Below are 14,248 nucleotides of genomic sequence, written 5' to 3' on the forward strand. Positions count from 1 at the left end.
CCTCAGCTCTGTTCCTGTGAGCTGTGTGGAGGGGGGTGTATATCTTCCCTCCAATCAGCTCTCAGAGCTCTCCTCACTGAGCTCTGCAGAGTGTAATCAGCTTTCCTCTCCCTTTTTTCTGAACTCTGACAAGCTTATAAATTCAGCACTTTGGACGGATGTAGAGAAGAGAAGACTGCAGATAGACAGGTACAACTTACAGTGCCTTGAAAAAGTATTCATACCCCTTGAAAGTTTCCACATTTTATCATGTTACAACCAAAAATGTATTTTATTGGGATTTTTTATGATAGACCAACACAAAGTGGCACATAATTGTGAAGTGGAAGAAAAATGATAAATGGTTTTAAATATTTTTTACAAATATCTGAAAAGTGTGGTGTGCATTTGTCATCAGCCCCCCTAAGTCAATACTTTGTAGAACCACCTTTCACTGCAAGTACAGCTGCAAGTCATTTTGGAGATGTCTCTACCAGCTTTGCACATCTAGAGACTGAAATGTTTGCCCATTCTTCTTTGCAAAATGGCTAAAGCCATCAGATTGGATGGAGAGCGTCTGTGAGCAGCAATTTTCAAGTCTTGCCACAGATTCTCAATTTGATTTAGTTCTGAACTTTGACCGGGCCATTCTAACACATGAATATGCTTTGATCTATTCTAAACCATACCAGTGTAGCTCTGGCTGTATGTTTAGGGTCGTTGTCCTGTTGGAAGGTGAACCTCCGCCCCAATCTCAAGTCTTTTGTAGACTCCCAACAGGTTTTCTTCTAAGATTGCTCTGTATTTGGCTCCATCCAGCTTCCCTGTCCCTGCTGAAGAAAAGCATCCCCACAACATGATGCTGCCACCACCATGTTTCACAGCGGGGATGGCAAGCTCAGGGTGATGTGCAGTGTTAGTGTGTTAACACATAGCGTTTTGCTTTTAGGCCAAAAAGTTCAATTTTCGTCTCATCTGACCAGAGCACCTTCTTCCACATGTTTGCTGTGTCCCCCACATGGCTTCTCACAAACTGCAAATGGGACTTATGGTTCTCTTTCAACAATGACTTTCTTCTTGACACTCTTCCATAAAGGTCAGATTTGTGGAGTGCTCGACTAATAGTTGTCCTGTGGATAGATTTTCCCACCTGAGCTGTGGATCTCTGCAGCTCCTCCAGAGTTACCATTGGCCTCTTGGCTGCTTCTCTGATTAATGTTCTCCTTGCCTGGCCTGTCAATTTAGGTGGACAGCCATGTCTTGGTAGGTTTGCAGTTGTGCCATACTCTTCACATTTTCAGATGATGGATTGAACAGTGTTCCATGAGAGGTTCAAAGCTTGGGATATTTTTTTTTTTATAACCTAACCCTGCTTTAAACCTCTCCACAACTTTATCACTGACCTGTCTGGCATGTTCCTTTGCCTTCATGATGCTGTTTGTTCACTAAGGTTCTCTAACAAACCTCTGAGGGCTTCACCGAACAGCTACATTTATACTGAGATTAAATTACACACAGGTGGACTCGATTTACTAATTAGGTGACTTCTGAAGGCAATTGGTTCCACTAGATTTTAGTTAGGGGTATCAGAGTAAAATGGGCTGAATATAAATACACGCCACACTTTTCAGATATTTATTTGTGAAAAATTGTGAAAACCATTTATCATTTTCCTTCCACTTCATAATTATGTGCCACTTTGTGTTGGTCTATCACATAAAATCTCAATAAAATACATTTGATATTTTTGGTTGTACTATGACTGGAAAATTTCAAGGAGTATGTATACTTTTTCAAGGCACTGTATGCAGCAAAATTTGTTTTGTCTCTGTCACCTGAGGATGGTCTCTTCACTGGCTATATGTAAGGGCTTACAGCCACTTTAATTTAATTCAGTTTTGTGTTTAGGAAAATATTAAGTGTGTGTGTATGTATATGTGGTGTCCGTTATTCTCACTAGCTTACAAAAAAAAAAAAAGTAAGCAATGGTGAGTGGAAGAACTACATAATGGGATTGTACACAACTTCGGAATTATGATTGGAGGTCTATTTTGGATGAGAAACAAACACTAACATTTATCCTAGCTTGCATACACAAAATTATTTGAAGATCATGCATAGCTTAATATGAAAGTAATTTTTAATTATTTCAAAACTACATTTTTATCCTAGGGTTGCCGGTCTTAAAGCATGTGTTGACTCCACGAGTGAAGGCAACTCATGTAACAATTGACACCATGCAGGACTACCTGGATGCCGTTTATGATGTTACTGTTGCATATGAAGCAACTACCACGCAGAGTGGACAACGGAAAGAAGCACCATCAATGACAGGTGAGGATATTTACTGTTGCCTATGTTCCAGAGATTTTTCATTGGTTTGGATATTAGCTCCAACCTTGTCATTCTTGATTAACAGATATATTATAATGTATGTACAACCTTAAAGTGAACCTGTACTCAAAAACTGAAGATTTGCTAGGCCCCAGAAAAAAATATCTGCACACTTCTTGTGCTAAGACACTCTTTTTTCTAGGGCTGGGGTAAGGCAATAATGGGGAAAAGATTGCGTGCAGGCAAAGATTAGGTAATACTGGTGACTAGAGCTTTGCTGGCGGTTTTTTTGTGCACACCTTCCAAACATCAGGTGTTCTTTAAGAAGATTTGTATGGTTGCTTAAAGCGATTCTCATTAGTTGTACAATATAATTTAGTTACTGCTGTAAACCTTGTTACTTATCAATATGTCATTATCCACTGGATCCCAGAAGGCAGGCAGCAACCATTAATGATGTGGGCATCTGAAGCCCGTTCCCATTTTCTTCAGAGATTCCGAACAGCTGGCTTGCGTCTGCGCAGTAATGATACTGCGCAGCGCTGCGTGTTGTGTCTACAGTTTGCCATAACGATGGCGGCATCAGTGGAATTCCCCACCCCATTATGGCAACCTGTCAATCAACACAGAACTTCCTTTCTCTAAACACTGTGGGATTTCACTGTTAGCCGTCCCTAGGAAGTGCAGACTGCACAGATTAAAATAAGGTATTTAGCAATAAAAAAAGAAAAGAAAAAGATTGCCACCACATACTGTTCTGCGGGTGGGTGTTGTCTTGCAAGAATCATAAAAAAAGTGGGTAGAACTCCGCTTTAAGTGTTATAATATACCTGGGCATCATAAGATCATAGCTGGTTAGAAGGTGATGCAAGCCTAAAGCATTTGTTTACAAGTGTAAACATTGCTCTTCAAAGCCTGAGGACATGTCTGCAGGAGCTGACACTTTGCACCCGTGATCTACTGATCACAGGTGTGATTCTTTCCAGGCTGCTGTTGGAAAGAATAAATCAACATATATTTTTTTTTTTCTGCAAAAAATATATGCATTTATTATTTTTTGTGCCTTCAGCCAAAGTTCTCAGATGTGAGAAAAATATTTTAGTCAAGACTGTATTTAAAAAAAAAAAAAAAATCAATATTTGAACTAATTTTGGTTGCTGACAAATAATTCAAACTGCCCAACTTAAGCTAATTTGTCAAATGACCAAACACAATTAAAGCATTTTACTACCTGATATACAATTTTTACATTTTACAACTTACATCTTACAACTTTTTACATTTTACAATTTTTACATTTTACAACTTTTTAGAAAATATTTGACCTGCTTCTATTTGTAGCAAAAGAACATTTTGACGAGGTAAACTTGTCTAGAACATATTTTTTTAAACAAATGTAATAACTATAGCATTTTTAATAAATTCAGAGAGGTAATTCTTCACCCGTTTGGGCATTCTTCGGTGTAGGCCAAGGTGACCATATGAAGCTCTCTTGCTGTGTGGCATATTCCACTTTGAAACACAGACTATATTCACTGATACAAACTTTCACTTTTTTGCAACATAAATACATTTAGTTTAAATATATATTTCTTAATGTCTTTAAACACTTAACAACTTTTTGTAGTCTTACCCAAACTTATTTTACTATTGGTGCAGATAGAGCTTTATTTGGTAGTAGATTTTATGTATGTTGTTAAGAAAAAAGGAAGATTTAGAAACAAATAGCATTTACTGTAATTTTTCCATAAGTAGAATCAAAATCTGGATAAAGGGATGTCACGTGTGTGTGTGTGTGTTTTTTTTTGTTTTTTTTTTCTTCCATGTAAGGTAGCTAATAGCAGAAGTGTTAGGTTCAAAGTAAGTTAAATTTTTTCTTAGGAGCATGTTTTTTTGGCATTGCACTGTAACATATACAGGAATAAATACATCTGTGCAAATCATTAGATACAATAAAGGCAGGTTAGCATGGACAGAAACTAGCATATTGTAATTTTTCACATCTGAATTCAACTCCTGGGCTGGCTTCGCCCTCGTTCACACTGAACACGGCTTCGAAATCGTGCAAGTTCATCTGAACTTGCACTATTTCAAAGCTGCATTTCAGGGTAACATCTGTTTGGGTTCATGCACAGATCGCCCCCGAAGTCACCAAAAGTAGCGCAGGAACTACTTTTGGAAATCGGTGCGGTGCCGCAAAGTCGTCGCACCGATTGGGACGCTCCTATTGCCGGCAATATGACCTGTCAAATCGCCTTTCAAATCTCACTGATGTGAATAGGGGCTTACTGTTTGGACTGTGACTATTACAGTTTTAAAACTGCATCCTGGACTCAAGTGCTTAAAGTAGAATAAGGTTCTGACTGAAGTTTGCTGCTTTAAAAATATTTTTAAAGTTAGGGAGGGAGACGGGGGAGTCTAATACTTTTTGCCTTTTCTAAAGACCTATAGTTTTTGTCAGGTGATCCACATCTTTCATTAGGTGGGACTTTTTATTGGTGGGTTTTAAATTTTCCTTGGACTTCATCTTTTAATCTTATTACCTGCATACAGTTCTATGACAGTTTAGATTAGGCCTCTGGGTCTTCTGCAATACTGATTTATTGCAGTGCATGAATATTCCCATTTATGTTCTATAGCATAAGATTTTTTTTTTTTACAAAAAACTTCTGTTTTATATAATCTGTTGTAAATCCTTTGCTGAAATTTTTAAATAGGGCTTCTAAATAAGACGCATCACTGTTTGTTTTAGTGCCAAGAAACATTCTAGGATTAATATATGATGCTAATTTTCCTGAGAATTATTAGCTCTTTTAAACTGCCATATAAAAATATTGTCTGTTAACTGTATGCAGATTCCTTTTCTGTCCAACAAAATGACTGGATAAATATTTCATTGCCAATATGTCTAGTTATTTGACTTTAGGCTTGGTTTTATTGATGTGTTGAAAAGTATTTGATATTTTGAAAAATGTTCTATGCAAGAAAGGTCTGGGAATTGTTTTTTTTTTTTTTTTTTTTGTTAGTTATGCTTAATAAAGTACCCAAATAAAAAAGCATCTGAATTAACTGTATTTAAATGCTTACAGAGTGCCATTGTTGTGAAGTGGTCTGTCTTTTTGTTTGTATGTACCCTTTCCTTGCTGTGGTCCCTGTCTCCCTTTTTATTTACTTTCCTCACATTAACCTAAAGCTGGCCATACACTGTGCAAATATTGGCCTGTTACTGATGAACCGGACAAAAGTTGCTTCATGGGTGAACTTATTGGCCCCCTCCCTCTGCATCCTTTGAAAAATTGAAGGAGCCAAATGGAAATTTGTCAGCCATACGGCTACTGCATCCAATCGGATGCAGTTACTGTTCGGTTATTCTGACAGCCAGTGGTATTTGCACCGTCAGGCTGCATTCACACTACAGTGTTTTGAATCGTGAGCAGATTTGCTGCAAATCCGCCTGTGATTTGACAGCGCCGATGTGTGAATGACAAATCGCTGGGCTCGCATTTGAGATGCCATTTCTTTGAATAACACCTCAAATCAAAGTGCGTGTCCACCGCAATTTTCTTGCTATAATTCACATCGCAGGAAGCATGTCACCCAAACATAGTTCAGGAGCTACTTTGGGGCGACATGCTTCCCGCGATGCGGATTGCCGCAGTTGCAGCGTGACAATTGGGGCAGACCTGCACCGCGATTTGAGGTGTCATTCAAATGGCATCTCAAATGGGAGTCCTGCGATTTGTCATTCACACATGGGCGCTGTCAAATCGTGGGCAGATTTGCGGCAAGTTTGCCCACGATTCAAAATGCTGTAGTGTGAATGCAGCCTAAAGCATTGAGGGAGAAATCTCCCTCTCTCTTAGATTTGTTTTTGTTCAGAAAAAAAAAGTGTGTGGCCAGCCTTAAAGAGGGAGTAAACTTCCCTGGATTGTTTGTACCTATTGGTAAGCCTATATTGAGGCTTACCTATAGGTACTATAAATATCTTCTAAACTTGCACCGTTTAGTAGATATTTACTGTATACGCCACCGATGCGTTTTCAGTTTTGAAGAAACGGCCACCTGTGACATGACCGGCGGCTCCCGCGCTACATACGTGGGAGTGATGTCACGTGGCCCCGGCCAGTCACACAGCAGACCCGGAAGGAATACTGACGTACTTGGAATTGGCCTCCAGCGACAACGAGGGCTTTATTTGTAGGTAATTGTCTCATAATGTGCTAGTATGTGGTAAATACTAGCACATTATGCCTTTACTTTGCAGGTCAGCAATAAAACATATTATTTTTTTTAAAAAAGGCAGTGTTTACTTCCTCTTTAAGCTGGGTACGCGCTGTCCGAAAATTGGCTGGTTCAGCAGGTTGATTTTTGCACAATGTGTACAGCAGTCTGTCCAACAGACTTGTTGAAGGAACATGCTGGAAAACCAGCATCCAACCAACGCTCGCAGCAAGTGTCTGTGAGTGCTGCTCCGTGTATTCTGGAGGGGGAATGGGGAAGGAGGGGGGTGTCCCACCATTAAGATACAATAGCACAGCGGGGAAGAACGCCGCACCAACCGCACTGCTGGGTTTAAACAATTTAAAAAAACGTAGTTTGTACCTGGCTTTAGTCAAAAAGACAAAATGTAGGTTGTTTCCCCTGCAGTAATCTGCAGATTACTCTTTTGATCTTTTTTTCAGAAACCGGGAAATATTAGATTTGGTAAATCATGGCCCTTGTTTTTGCAACCGGAGTCCCTTCAGGTTCTGTGCAATTGCAACTTGTTTTTATACAGATCGTAATACCTCTTCTGAGAAATTTTGTGGTCTAGTTAGAGTACTTGTTAAGTTGATAAATATAACTTGTGTTGAGCAGCACCACTTCAAGCACACATTAGACTATCCCTGTGCTCAGAAGCTTCAGAAAGTTTGCTAATTGGACTGTTTGTCTTTCACCTTCTCTTTAAAATCATTATTTTACTTTACAGAACTCTGCCAAACAGCTAAATGCAAACCTGAAGAAAACCTTTAACTTGTTAAAATTTATACTACTTTGGCACCTGATCAGTACTGGCAGCCAACAGCTGCGAGCACTGACCGGTGTGTTCTAGCAGGGGGAAGTCACCGTCAGAAAACAATAGCTCAGTGGGGAAATCGCTGTACTAACATTACATAATTAGTACATCGAGTATCTCTTTTTTTTTTTTTTTTTTTTTGTTCTGTCCACTGGATTGAGTAAAAAAACATCATAGAGTCATACATTTGAATTGCAGTAATACATGGTACTTTTTTCAATGACACCCCAATGCGCTGAAGCAACAAACCTGTTTTGCATTGTGCAACACTGCGTGACAGCATGCTACTGGGAATAAAACAGGCTGCGTTCACACACATTTATTGCACTGCACAGGTGTGAATTCAGCCTTGATAACTATAAAGGTGGGTAAAAACTGTAAAATTTACAGTTCAGCTTCATGTGTCATCTCTTTACCTACTGCCTGCTCACTGTATTCTGAATGAGCATTAACTCTACTGCCCATGTCTTGCTGTTCCCTGCCTGGAAGCTCCAAAACATTTCCTGAACTAACAAAGGTTTCCTTTTTGGTGGTGTGTCTTCCAGGACACATATTCATTCAAATTATCTGGAATACGGAGCATAAAATGCAAAACAAACTGCTTACCAGATCTGTTGGATCTCAAATGATAGAGATCAAAATCACTTGTGCATTAGCCTGCCGGCAGGTGAATTCACGGTGATTGAAAGCAGAGAGGAATCCACCTGTTTATCCAGGAATCAGCAAGGAAAAAAACTTCACTTTCCAGGACACTCTCATAAAAGCCAGGATCTGGGTATTCTCATGGAAGGATAAATACAAGAGGGCTTCATGGTGCAGTATGTTCCAGCATTTGAGATCCAACAGATCTGGTAAGCAGTTTGTATTTGCATTTTATGCTCCGTATTCCAGATGATTCGAATGAATATGTGTCCTGCTTTCTGAGATTAAGTGAAGGACTTTTACATCTCCTAAATTTTGAAGAATCATTTTGGGATTTTCTGTTTTTGATGAATTTACTTTTGGTTTTATTCATTTATTTTTTATATCACATGGACTATTTGTTTTTGATACACCATACAATTTTTCACATTATTATGTTTTAGACAAGGAGAAAAATTACTTATTTACAAAGTTTTGTAACAGAAACAAAAAAAAAACTTTTTTTTTTTTCAACATTTTCTGTCTTTTTTTTTTTTTTTTTTTTTTTTTTTTTAATTTGTTTAGCAGAAAATAAAAACCCCAGAGGTGATCAAATACCACCAAAGGAAAGCTCTATTTGTGGGAACAAAATGATAAAAATTTAGTTTGGGTACAGTGTAGAATGACTGCGCAATTGCCAAAATATAGCTGAAAATTAGTCTGGGCAGGAAGGTGTATTAGTGCCCAGTATTGAAGTGGTTAAAGAGGAACTGAGCACTGGAAGCTGTGTCCATAAAAGTAAGGCAGAGGGTAAAACACTAGTCACCAGTATCGCCAGTTTTCTGATGGCAGCTGATCTTTTCCCCAGTACTGGCTTGCCATGCCTTATTCTCCACTGTGTCTGTGTGGAGGCAACAAGTACTGATATTTACAAAGGAAAATATTTTAAGTTGCTGGCAAATAAACTCACCCCTGGCTTTTTTTCTTAAAAAAGCTCACAGACCCCACAGGTCCCCCAAAATACATAGCAGTCCCTCCCGCAAAAATGCATACCAGACCCTTTGAGACTGGATTTTTGAGATTGGATTTTAAGGGGCTACCTCGTGCAGAAAAAAACAAAAGTTTTCCTAGAAGGCGATCATACCAGACTCTTCGGGTCTGGTACGAATTCTAGGGGGGACTCCACACCAAAAAAACGTGCGAGGCCTTTTCCCCTCAACCCTGGAAAATGTGTGAAGCCTTTTTCCCTTCGACCCTTTAACTGTTTCCCTACCAGACCCCAGATCTCTCCCCTGGCCTCCACTGCAGCTGATACTCTTCGCTTCCTGTTTCTGATCTCACAGAGAGGGAGGAACAACATCAAACATAAATGAGTATGAGGTTTGATAAGTCCTTTATTTAAAAAATCTAAAAATCCAAAAAACTATCCCTCCTAAATCTGTGGTCAATCTCCATGCCCTCTGGTCAATGTCCCTGCCCGAATCTGGCCAGTGATATCACCGCTGTCCATGCCCCCTTAGTTCAAAGGGACCATTGACAGCAAGAAGCTGCTGTATATCGAAGCAAGAAAAAAAATGCTTCTATATACATATTTCAGCTCCTGCCAAATGGATGAAACTTCTGACATTTTTCCCGACACCAGAACAGGAGTTACAATGCACTGTAATTCCTTGCACAGCAGGGCTCCGATTGTGAGAAGGATCAGCACTGTGATCAGTCAGGCTGTGCTGTATTGTACAATGTTGTTAGTGTGACAATGGGAACTTGCAAGTAGGAAGAGAGAGCAGAGTGATGATTGCATCAATGTAGTGATGCTTCTTTTCCAGTCAATAAAACTGAGGGATGGTGTATTCACATAGAAAGAAGTTGCTGCTCCTATAAACTTTTTCTTTGTAGACAGGGCTTTGACAGTTGGTTCTGGTGGGAGCGTGTACAATGAAGGGGACTTTCTAGGGCACTGTAAAGTTCTCCAACCTATATACAAGCTTGACAAGCAGTTAATGATTTTTAAAGAATTGATTGCACAAAGTATGAACACAACAAAAGAAACAGCCTAGGTTAACGAAATAATTTCAGAGGATAAAAGTACCATCATCCCAAATTGTCAAGATCAAAAGAGGGAGGGGGAAAGGTGACCGCCACAGTTGCTGCTCCTGTCAGCCAATGTCTCCGCCCCCCAACAGGGAAAGGAAATGGACTATTGCGGTACTACATATAGGTATACAATAGAAGTGAAGGGTACACAAGGATTGAAAATTTCATAAAAGTTCACTTTTAATAGAAACAACATTCATAAAATTACAATACCGCATACAGTTGCGATTGTAAACAATAACAAACGTTACATATAACCATAAAAGAAAAAGTGGGGATACCACAAGATCTGAACCAGTGGGTTCCGCACAAATTTGATGGCAGATATGTATGTGGCTTAATTTCTCGACCGGTTTCGCGGTTAACACCGCTTCTTCAGGAGAACCATATCTACAATATAACATACAATAGTTGTAACAAATACAAACGCATCAGCAGGTACATAAACGATTATTGCAGCAGATTTAGCAGTAATACATCAGAACATTCGATACAAGACATAAACATGTAAGGACAAGCTCACCCAATCAGGAATTCTCTGTGGGTATGCGAGACCCCATAAAATTCCCCCCGTGGCGGACACAGGGGATAATAAATAAATATTGGATTAGTAGATTGTACAAGTCGCAATGCCACAATTAGGGGTATAGGTGCTCGTAACCTATCTCTCAAGGGTCCGAAATAATGGTGCAGTGGAAGAATTAGTGTGATGTTGCCTGGGGACATGGAGTGCTGGAGAACCAGGAGATAGGAACCAAGGGGAGAGGGGAAGGAGGAAAAGGGGAAAGAGGAGGGGGAGGGGGGGAGGAAAAGAAGCGGGGAGGGAGGGGTAAGGTGGAGGAGGGAGAGGGGGGAGGGGAAAAGAGGGAAAGGGGAAAGGTAGCCAGGAAAGAGAGAGGCAAAACCGGGAGGGAAGGGAGGGGAGAAAGAACAGGGAGGGAGGGAAAAACAAGGGAGGGAGGAAGGAAAAAAAAAAAAGGGGGGGGGGGGAGGTGGAGAGGGCAGGAGGGAAAGAAGGAAGAGGGGGGGGGGGAGGGGAGGGGAAAAAGGGGGAAGGGGACACTGCTAAATCACCACTTTTTTTTTTTTTTTTGGCTATAAACAAAAAAAGATGTTAAAAGTAAGTAAAAAAATTATTTTTTTGCTATTGTAGCAATACCCCCGAATGAGCTGCTTAAGTTTCTTCAGTCTGTTACTCTAACTCTGGACCCCAAAGAACTGTCTCAGCCCCTCTGGCACACCTAACAGTGTACTTGCAAACACAGTAAAACAAACACAAATGTAGTGAACAGACGTTTGTTTACTGGGAGACTTTCCACAATCAAACAGTGATCTGATAACTCAATAGTCAAGAATGGCAAACTGTGGTCTTTAATAGTGTTAATCAAACCCAAAATGCTGACTTCAAAATAATCAACAATCAAACAAAATAAATAGATCTGGAGTGGCCTATGCACTCAGGCATAAAGCGGAACTGATCTGACTTAACAACAGTCAGTCTGTTTCGCTCAAATCCTGAAATCGGACCCAGGCAGAATGTGAGGCAATAGGCCACAAATGCAATTTATCACTTTAATAATTAACGTGTGAGTTCCCCTTTAAAGGTAGTCATTGGAATCACTATATTACTGATACTGATGGAGTAGCAAAAGGGGTCCTCACAATGGAGATATCCAGGATCTTCGGCTAGCCTGGCGTTGGTGCACTTGGTGTCCTGTTGAGCAGAATAAACAAAGGGGTACTTGAAAGTATCCTGATAGGCAAAGTAGAATGTAGTGACTGTTCAGCAGGGTGCAAGTATTCCTACAAATGTGGGCACTGGTGAGCCAATTTTGCTTGACTACTGTGTCTCTAAAGATGGGCAAACGCCCGCTCACCCATCCTGCGACCAAAGGATCAAGCGACCAGTTCCCCGAAAGGCCTGACTGGCCACCTTGTAACTGGATCGGCCCACAGCCTCAAGAACACCTGGAGATATAGGCAGGATTCCTCTCAGGCTGGATGTCTGTCGCCGTCCGATTCCTGGAGCTGTGGCAGGATCAGCATACAACCTCTGGAACTGTGGCTAGATGTAACAGCAGCCCCTCAGATCACATCTGTGTCTCTCTCCTTGCCTCATTCACTCAGAATCACCTCAGAACACAAAATTGAGTCTTTAGCCAGCCCTCTCTTTTGCAAACCCCCTGGGATTTGTAGTTTCTCCCTGTATACCAGTCTATGGGGCTGTTTTGTGAGGGAACTGCATGTCCCAGAATCCATTGCAGCTTTTCCTGCATATCAGTACAGTCTCTCTCATTGGCTGCAATACCTGCTACACACACTCCAAAGGAGATAGTCTGTGACCTGTTACATGCTTGGTATTTACACGCTGAGGGAAAAGCAAGTTAGTGTACACAGGAAAACAAGCAGTTTGCCTTTGCATAAGAACCTGCCAGAGGAGCCTCCCATTAATTAGCATAGGAGAGGTTGTTGTCCTGGCTACAGGCCACCTGAATTGGTATAGCCCAGCTAGATGTGCCAGGGGGTGAGTTGGGGTTTTCCCCCACTAAATGTATGGTGGAAGAACCAGGTACCTCAATAGTCCTTTTTGAAGTGAAAACTGCTTCCTCAGAGCTTTCACCCCGAGTGTCATAGGTTAGTCTCTTAAGTGGGTGAATAGCTTTTCGCTCTCTTTGTTCTTTAGGCTCTGGAGTTACAGGCACACTGGTCTCTGCTTCATCCGCAGCTTTTCGTTCTTCCTGCATATCAGCCTCAGCTTCCTCTTCAATGAAGGATGGGAAGTCTTCGAGGGTCTGCTGTCAGCAAGGAAGATTGAGAGTCTTCCAACCCTTCAGGAGGTGGACTTTGAGGCACAAACTCGGGAGCCTCTGGCCTGAGCATCCCGGTGTCAGTCGCCTTGGGAGGAGAAGGGGGGGTTACAGGCTTTGATATTTGGGATGGCCACAACCAATTCATTCCTATCTCTTCATCCTAACTGTCCTCTTCATCTAGAGGCACAGACCGAGATCTAGTCATTGGTCGGGATCTCTGAGAGGCCATAGAGGTGGACTGTGAATCTGGCTATGGTGGTACCCAAACCGCTTCTGACAGAGACAACAGATGGTTACGGTGCCAAGTCTTCAGCAGGTCTGTGCTCACTCCTGGCCATATTTGATCCACTGGGAGTCTTGGCAGCTGTTTGCAAACAAGATAAGGCTGCGATCAGCGGTTAGCTAACTTATGCTTTCCAGGAACACCCAAGTTTCTCAGCAGTACACTGTCACCTGGTTGCAAGTCCTGCACTCGTACCAAGTTGTCAAAGTTTCTTTTGTTCCTCTGTCCTCGGGCATCTGAGGCAGCTTGGGCCTTGTCATAGGCGGTCTTCAGACTTTTCCGGGAGGTTGTCGATGTATGGTCTAAGGACGTGCCGAAGGCTAAGTCTACTGGCAGTCAAGCATCCCGTCCAAACATCAGACGATAGGGAGAGTATCCTGTGGCATTGTTTGTGGTGCTGTTATAAGCATGTAGGATAGTGGCTATATGCTTGCTCCAGTGCTGCTTTTGTTCTGAATTCAAAGTCCCAAGCATATCCAGGAGGGTTCTGGACTTCTTAATGCCTAACAGGTCTAAAGTCTTTTTATGAGGCTGCTCTCGAAGTCTCTCCCTTGATCAGAGTGGATACATTGGGGCAGGCCATAGTGTGCAAAGAATTTCTCCACTAATATCTTGGCCACCGTGGATGCCTGTTGATCCTTTGTGGGAAACACCTGGGCATACCAAGTGAAGTGGTCAGTCACTAACAGGATATTTCCCTGTCCACTCAAATCAGGCTCCAAGCACAGAAAGTCTATACACACCAGCTTAATGGGTCCCTGACTCTGAAGATGACCCATTGGGGCAGCTCAGTGAGGCAAAGTTTTTCTTTGGATGCATCTGATGCAGGAGTGGCAGAAGCGACTTCAGCCCTCTCGGGCCCTAGGTGGCCATGGTTTTTGTGTAGGGCAGTTAATACTGTCTCCCTATATTTTTCCGGTAGAAATTACTGCCATTTTTCTTCAGGATCATCAGAGGGGCCCCTTCGGTAGACCACCCCTTGGTGCAGCTGCAACCGATCCCATTCTCTGTGCAACAGGCATGCTTCCTTCAGGGAGTCAGTGAGGAGCATGTCAGGAGGTTGGCTCTCCA

The 14,248-nt window shown here is 41.5% G+C and overlaps 1 protein-coding gene across 1 annotated transcript in view; it reads left to right on the forward strand.

The window, feature by feature from the left end:
- The window catches only part of AGPAT5 (1-acylglycerol-3-phosphate O-acyltransferase 5), a 151,706-nt gene that overhangs the window by 99,424 nt on the left and 38,034 nt on the right, over positions 1 to 14,248 (forward strand). The window contains exon 6 of the mRNA XM_073626651.1: positions 2,152 to 2,313. Coding sequence (XP_073482752.1) covers positions 2,152 to 2,313 — 162 coding nt within the window. The remainder of the gene's footprint in view (positions 1 to 2,151; positions 2,314 to 14,248) is intronic.

Source organism: Aquarana catesbeiana, linkage group LG04 (genome assembly GCF_042186555.1).
Source record: "Aquarana catesbeiana isolate 2022-GZ linkage group LG04, ASM4218655v1, whole genome shotgun sequence".
Classification (NCBI taxonomy): Eukaryota; Metazoa; Chordata; class Amphibia; order Anura; family Ranidae; genus Aquarana; species Aquarana catesbeiana.